The 7,789-nt window shown below is 39.1% G+C and overlaps 1 protein-coding gene and 1 non-coding gene across 2 annotated transcripts; both read right to left on the bottom strand.

Moving 5' to 3' along the window:
* Positions 1 to 579: 579 nt before the first annotated feature.
* On the bottom strand, positions 580 to 1,540 carry LOC136278500 (uncharacterized). Its single transcript, XM_066161983.1, has one exon. It carries the CDS (start codon positions 1,423 to 1,425, stop codon positions 580 to 582), a length of 846 nt encoding a protein of 281 aa, XP_066018080.1. The 5' UTR covers positions 1,426 to 1,540.
* Positions 1,541 to 3,595: 2,055 nt separating this feature from the next.
* Positions 3,596 to 5,752, bottom strand: LOC131799682 (uncharacterized). The gene is made up of 9 exons (XR_010716977.1): positions 5,672 to 5,752; positions 5,405 to 5,478; positions 5,238 to 5,317; positions 5,037 to 5,134; positions 4,836 to 4,928; positions 4,756 to 4,775; positions 4,240 to 4,392; positions 3,999 to 4,118; positions 3,596 to 3,906 (listed from the first exon to the last, which is right to left on the bottom strand). It is a non-coding gene; the product is annotated as an uncharacterized protein (transcript).
* Between the last annotated feature and the right edge of the window lie 2,037 nt (positions 5,753 to 7,789).

Consider the following 7,789-nt stretch of genomic DNA (forward strand, 5'->3'; position numbering starts at 1 on the left):
GAGAGTGATGCTAAGAAGCAATTATCCACAGCAAAACCTCTTGTCAAGGGATACAATTTTTTTAAATCTGGCCATGTCCTTAGCATTAAATGCAGGGAATCTGACGGAAAGTTTTATGTTAAAAGTCAAGTTCTTCCATCAATGAAAAAGACAGTGTTGTATAATTGCTTCATTGTTTTCAACAAAGATGGCAGTGTAGTAACAGCTTATGATGGTTGCCCAGCTGGAGTTGACGGGCGTTGCAACCATGTAACTTCAACACTATTTGCACCGGAGGAGTTCTTCAAACAAAGTAAAGCACCTGTAAATCCTTCCTTAACCCCTGCACTTTCTTGCACTTCAAAGCCATGTGCATGGAATGTCCCAAGAAAAAGATAGATTGACAATCTGCCAATTGCCAAAGCCAAATTTAAAAAACATCAACATGGCAAACTAAGCAAGAGTGAGGATAAATCTCCTCCATCAACAAGGGATGTTAGAGCACCACACCAGCAGTACCCGGGCGGGGGTTGGAAGGGTTTAAATGAAAAAACCCTCCTATGGGGAAGTATGGACATTTCTGGAATCATGCATTACACTTTAATCAATGAGAGGTGGTAAAAAGTTTGTAAGTGCCCCTATGATTATAAACATGTCACTAGCAATAGGAGCCAATGTTAAAGGAATTCTGCTGTCAAAAATATGCCAGTTTTTCATCCTTTCAATACATCTCTCAACATGTATTCTCAGGCTAGCAATTTTTTTGTTGTGTGCCATTTCTTCTTTGCTGAACTGAGTTTTTCCTTTAAGAAAAGAAGGTATGTTTACAGTAACCCCTTTTGCAGCAAAGTCATCTTGTATGTCAAAGCCTTTGTCTGCCATGACATCGTCCCCAGGATGCAAGTAGTCAATCACATGAGACATTTTGGTAAGCTCCTTGTCACTTATGCTACCAGTGTAAAGCTCGCTTAAAAATCCCAGGGCTCCAGTGGGCGAAAGAGCAACTAGTCCTTTCATAGTTGTTGTTCCTTTATACGAGGAATAACACACTGACTGCATGTCAAGTGATGAGGGGCTCTCTGCTCGAATTTCAACAGCATCAATAATTAGAACTGTCCTTGGATAAAGTTCCTTGAAAATGTTTGGCATGAACTGATGTAGAAGCTCTCTCCTGGGGAGGCAAATTAAAGGCTCCACTTCAATCCTCATAAACCGAATCCAAGTGTTAAACACAACAGAAACAGTAGTTTCAGAAACATTAAATCTGTGTGCAAGATCCTTTTGAAACAAGCCAAGCCTAAGTCTCATTAAAGTCAAAACAAACTCTTCAAATAAAGTCAATGCTCTGGGCCTTCCAAGCTTTTGCTCTGAACCACTGTCTTTCTTTTCGTAACTGCCATAGTTCAGGTTCTGAGCCTTCTGACTGACCAGGTCATAAAGGAGCATAAGTGCATCCCAGTGGGGAAGGCCTGTGTAAAATTCGACATCTTCAGGGCTGTCCTTAAATTTTACAATGTCAAATTTCTGATTTTTCGTTACATGCTGAAGTCTCTTTAACTCCCTTGATAACTCGTCTCTCTCCCTTGCCAACCTTTCCTTTTCCTCTCTCATCTCTTTAAGTTCGGCTTCCATTCGATCCAGCATTTCTACAGTCATGTCAGTTTGTGTCGCTGCATCGCAAAAAGAGGCCGGAATGGACTCCTCGTGATCAATTTCAATAAGAGTCCCTTCGTCAATTTCGGTAGAAGATCCCACGTCCACTTTTCTTTTCTTGCTTGCTGTATTTGCAGTCGCTTCCGTTCTGAACAAAATCCGTCGCTCCTTTTCCTTCTTGCTCCAAGGAAATATCGATGGAAGGTGAGTTCTGCTGAGCTTACTACCTCCAGTCCAATGCGCAGAGCAAACGCGTTTACTGTCGGACTCTATCTTCAAATTATCATTTCTTAGTAAACGGACATATTCTCTGCGAATACTTTCATCTTTTGGAATTCGATAAAACGTCAATCCGAAGGAGTTTCTGAAATTATTGGTGCACAAAGGCACACAACAACTTACGAGCTTGGGCATAATTCAAGATGGCCGACTTGAGCGTCCCCCCAAACAATCCCATAAGCGCTTGCGTGGCGACTTCGGTTCCAGGCTACCGCTCTTTTCCAAAGTGGGCTATTTCATGTCTGTTCTTAAATACTGGATGTAGATGACCGTTAGAATAAAAAGAAAAGATGAAGAAATGTTCAAGGCATTTCTTTAATAATGCGAAGAGGAAGTGCTGTTAACCCAACGGAAGAAAAATAAAAGCAAAGCGACCATTGCAGGCGAAGTTCTGGAGCGCGCGAGTGAACCGCCGCCAACCACCGATTCACTTGGACATGTCCAGGCATCGATGTCGCCAAATGAATCATCTGCACGGGCTTCCTCCACAAATGGTGCGATTTATTTTCTTTTTTTTAATCTAAGTATAATATGATTCCAAAAGTACTGAATGACCTTTAACCTTTGGAACAATACATTAGAAAGGTAACTTAGGACTACAGTTCGATACCAACAATCACTGTGATAATGTATCACCAAGATTGAAACACTCGCGTAACGCAATAATTTTCCAGAAATAACTAATTGCAGATTTTTTTCAAACTAGGAAATATTAGTTAGAATAAACTTGCAAACCATAGATTTTTTTCGTATGATGCAACAGTTCATGTCTAACACTGCTTCCTTTTGATGCCTTCATTTTCCGAAATGCAGCCTTGCGTGACACCTACCAAACGTTTTGTCCTGCCTAAGAATGTTTTGTCCTGTCTAAGAATGTTTTGTCTTGCCTAAGAATGTTTTGTCCTGCCTAAGAATGTTTTGTCCCGCCTGAGAATGTTTTGTCCTACCTAAGAATATTTTGAAAGGAGTTATTTCTTTAGAACTACAAGTTATATTTATTGCGATATTTTATGCTACACCATGGGCATACGTGTCAATTAAACATGAAAAATGTACATAAAAATTGTCCAAAATAAAATGTAGGCGGGAAGACTAGTTGTACGATCATATCATACTTCATGACCGTTCAGTTGCGCTTTAGCTCTAACAGTTATTTCACCTTGTCTCCACAATAGCTGATGCAAGAGGGGACGAGTTCGAAATGTGTATTTACTGTTGGCAAACGCCATATGTAACGACCGACAGTCGCGAATACCTTGCCTATCGTGAAGCACATATTCAAAATCACGTGCGACGTAGAAAAGATTAGAAGACGTACTGGAGAGCATTGAACAAATGTGGGCTCTGGAAAGACCCTGTTTACCAGGCTAGAAAAGTCGAACTGGGGGACCACGTTAATGTAGTGCGGGAAAGGATGTCCAATTGTGTTATAAAAAATGTGAGCTGAAGGTTTCCTAACCCTCCTGGTATTGCCTACATGGGGCATAAAAGGGAATAATAAAATTCTCATACAAATGCCCACCTCAAAGAGAGCCCAAGTACCCAATTTTTTTTTTTTTTTTTTTTTTTATGGTCCATTTTACAATGTCCACACAGCAAATTATAGTGACTTTCCTATAGGTTAGGAAAAGATATACAGTGCAAAGAAAAGTAACAGGAGGAAACAGAGAATGAGTCTGCTTGGAAATACCTTATGTCAAACCTAATATTCATGTTTTCATTGCTTGGTACCAGCAGTTGTTAGAATTGGTCCTCCCTAATGACCTCACATATTAATACTGAACATTTGGGCTCCTAGTTGTAATTATCACAGAAACTGTGGTGCAATGGAAAACAGAAGAGACATCATTTGTTTATATTAAAAAAGGTAGACTAGATAGTTTCTCTGAAATTAAAAGTCTTTGAAGTAAGCACCCTGGTCTCTGCCAAGCAGTTTGGATGCCTGGTATGTTGGTACATCTGTAGAGATGATGCTTCTCGATTCACATTTTCATTCTGTAAGACAAATGTGTCAATGAGCAAGAGAAGGCAGTGAATCCAAAAAGTGCCAAAGTAATTGTGCAGAATTAACAACATAAGTTTCTTACCCAATCAAGAATGGCTAACTCCATACACATGTTGTAAGTGTCATCCCCATAATGAATCCGCTTTGCAGCATAAATGAGCATCACTGAATGGAGAGACTCAATCCAATATGTTTCCCTGCACTGAAGAAATGAATTTGTTCAACTCATTTATGGCCCTTACATCAACATCATTAATTTGGAAGAAGAGATAAACTTCTTCATGCAAAGAAACATAAACATACAGCATGCATCACTTAATTACCCGCATGTAGTCCGATGCATGCCTATAAATTGAAGTGCCCATAATGGCCTCCCTGCATGCAGCTACTACTTCAGGTTTAGTTAAAAGTTTTTTGCTCATCACATAGCCATTCTGCTTGCACCATGACTCCGCATGGCATCTGACATGATTTCCCTGAGTAATAAATACACCAAGTTATAGAAAAATAGATTAATAAATCAGTAGTAATAATTATAGTAAGTATAATGTCTCTTGTTCACCATTATTAAAGAAATATGTGCAATCTTTGAGGTAATGATCATGTCATATCTTACTAGAATAACACAACAAAAGGTACTTACAGAAATGAAAACAAAATACTATGTTCTCAATAAACAGTCACTCAAACTACCTGGTAATGGTCAACTACATTCAACAGTGTACCCTGAAATTCTTCTTCATTGGGTGGACTGTTCTTCATGCAGAAGTATACAAGAGTCCTTGTACTTTTCAATGTAAAATATTCAGAATTATTATATTCCATTATAGTCATCTTACATCAAGAAGGAATTTGACATCTGCAGGTAATTGTGGAGAGAATATAGCTTTTGATGACTCTCATAAGAGAGATATCTTACCTTTGTCTAACAATTCAAAAAACCACTTTGAGCCCTCATCCCTCTGGGCCCCTAAGGCAACTTCCTTCATTGCTTTAGTCACAGACTTTGCACCTGAAAATAAACAAAAAAATATTAATACCAATAAAATGCTAACTTTCAAGAAATAGTCATAATCATCAAGACAAAATGAGCCAAAAAATACAAGTGTGTACTGAGTACCATGCCAAGAGTCAAAGGAATTAAACATTCCTTTTGACAAGATCCATGTTTTTAGCTGTAATACAAAGTCATATATGCCACCTCTGCAACATGGAACCCTGAAAAAGAATTACTTTAGCTGCATTATAAAAGATACTTCTGACCTCCATATTTGTATTACATATGCGATATGATATTATTGAGGATGCAAATTTATCATACCTTGTGTCTCAGAGAGATAAGTCAGCAGCTCTTTTGTCATAGGGACCTCACAGCTTACTGCTGAAGTTTCATTGGCTCTACTCCAGTTGACAACTGCTAACACCTTGTGTTGAACATACCAGAGGTTCAACATATCATACAAAGAGATCAAGTAGAAACCATCTTACCAGAAAGAAAGGGCTGACACTGTTGTGTGTGCTGCTGATTGACTGGAATCATGCCTTGCATCTGTTATAACACACTGCAGGAAGAAATGGTAGAAATCAAAACATAAAAATGGTCACATTTCTCTACTCACAGATATTTTCAAGGTTTACAATCTGATATAAGATTTTATATTTTTGTATGTGCCAGTCTACATAATATATTCCGAGTATGGCAGGTGTATAAGTATGTGGCCAAAGACAAAATGAAATTAAAATGACAACTTGTACCTCTCCATTCACAGCATATGCAGGGTTACTCTTCACTTGTTCTTGAGTAGCCAACATTGACTCATTGGAGACCCTCTTCATGACTGTCAAGTAACTGAGCTTTTTCAAGACTGTTGAAGTGATTAAAAATAGAAGTATTTTAGAATTGCATCTGGTAAGGCACAAACCAAAGAAGGAACAGTTCAGTCAGTTTGAGCTATCTTGGTAGAACATTCATGATTTAGCAACCTGCAAACTGCTGTTGACTGCCTTCTCCTTTCAAAGAGAAAGACTACATGATTTTCAGAGCATCTGCGCATGTGCATTGCTAACCTGTGTCGGAGGTCTTTTCTCCCTCTGACCTGATGTTGGCTGCTTGACAGAAACTTGTGTATTCTGTCTCTGTCAAGCCACAGGAATACTCCATGAATCAATCTGTGAAAGAGAGACAGAGAAGTGACCAGTTACAAAAAACAAAAACTGTAAAATACCGAGATAACAAATTTCTGTAAATTTCAAGCAAAAATAAAAGAGTGCTCACCTCAAATTTACATAGTACTTTGGAGGAGATCCTCCCATGATAGGGGAGGAGTGCCACTTGAAAGAATCTTCACCAACACATGAAATTGTCACTGACACTTCATGACTCTGTCGATTGAAGACAAGTGACTCACAACCGAGGGGTTTTCCACAATAACAACATGATGTCGTTGGCGTATTAGAGAAAAAAAAACAGAGTTCGCAGAGATTCTTTATTGCAGAGATATATGGAGTCGTTCTCTACTGAAGATGCAGTGATTTGCATTCTTTGTGACGTACGTTCTGCTTGTGGAGGAGAAATTGGAGAAAAAGGATTGGATGAATTGGATGAATGGATTGGAAGAAGCTGAAGGAATTGAAAACCGTGCGGTTGTGGATGGTGTATTTCGGACTTCCCGTTGATGATAAGCTCAGATCGCTCGATGTCAGTCATTTCCTCTCAATTTTCTCCTCAAAAGCTAACAGAAGAGCTTCCATCAAATCTGCATTCTGTGTGCTTGTCGTCGCTTTTGTAAGATTCAACGAGCCTTTGGCCATCTTTATGCGGTCTTTGATGCCGAGAAGTCTGCTCTCCTGAGTTCGAGGAACTTCTATGTTGAACGAGAACTGTGGACCTCGATCCGTTGGATGCTTTTTCTTGGGTACAGATTACTTATTTCCCTCAGCCATAACGAATAAATTTCCCAATAAATATATCTTTCGAGCAGCGACAGCCAAGACTATTCTCCAAACTGAACTAGAGTTGTGAAATTCTGTCTCAAAATCGCACTTACTTGTGAAATCATCCCTACTTTAGAGGTTTTGTCACAGAATTGTCACAGATAACAATAGTCTGAGCATTGCGCATAGAATGTGTCATGAATCCGCTAGTTTCAATGGGAATAATCTGAAGGCTCGAAGAACCAGTTTGTATCAGGGGCTTGGGACATAAGCCGAAGTTACACGGCGCGAATTTTGAAAAGACAACTGTGCGAGTGTCTCGTCGACCGCAGATAGCGCTTTGAGCGGCCGAACGATAAGTTAGTGCCAATCAATATCAAAATGAGCTCAATCATGGGAATGAGAGTCAACAAGACGCAATATCTTCTAATTTATTGACACACAAAAAAAACACTTAAAGTGTGTCTTCTATGCAGACCGTTTCACTCATGGTGGGAACTTTTGTCGCCATATTGGATGATTTTTGCATTTGAGCTGAAACAAAGGGGAGGAGCCAACCTATTTATAACGCGCCTTCGTGTTAAAATTCACCTTTCACAAAGCCTTTCCCTAACGCAAGCAATCATCAGTAAAAAATAATCAATTCGGACTTTTTTCCATAAAATGAATGTTCAAAATGAACATTCCCACCTCCCCCCTCCCACTTAGAGAACACACTGTTAGGTCAAAAAGAGATATTTTGTTTATTAAACTTGAATCATCTACAAACAGTATTATGTCAAAACTAAGGTTCTCTTCTTTGCGCAAGTTTAGACTATGTATTTTTTTAAAAAAAAATTAATTTCTTTGGAGCTGCCGATGTAAATTTAAAGAGAGGCACCATTCTTGCAGGCGAGCTGCAATTTTAAACCAAATCCTCTGACTCTTCCCTTGCGGCCA

Source organism: Pocillopora verrucosa, chromosome 1 (assembly GCF_036669915.1).
Source record: "Pocillopora verrucosa isolate sample1 chromosome 1, ASM3666991v2, whole genome shotgun sequence".
NCBI lineage: Eukaryota > Metazoa > Cnidaria > Anthozoa > Scleractinia > Pocilloporidae > Pocillopora > Pocillopora verrucosa.

What these genes read in the sequence shown, in the direction of transcription:
- LOC136278500 (XM_066161983.1), bottom strand. Translation starts at nt 1,425, where the DNA reads ATGCTCCTTTATGACCTGGTCAGTCAGAAGGCTCAGAACCTGAACTAT.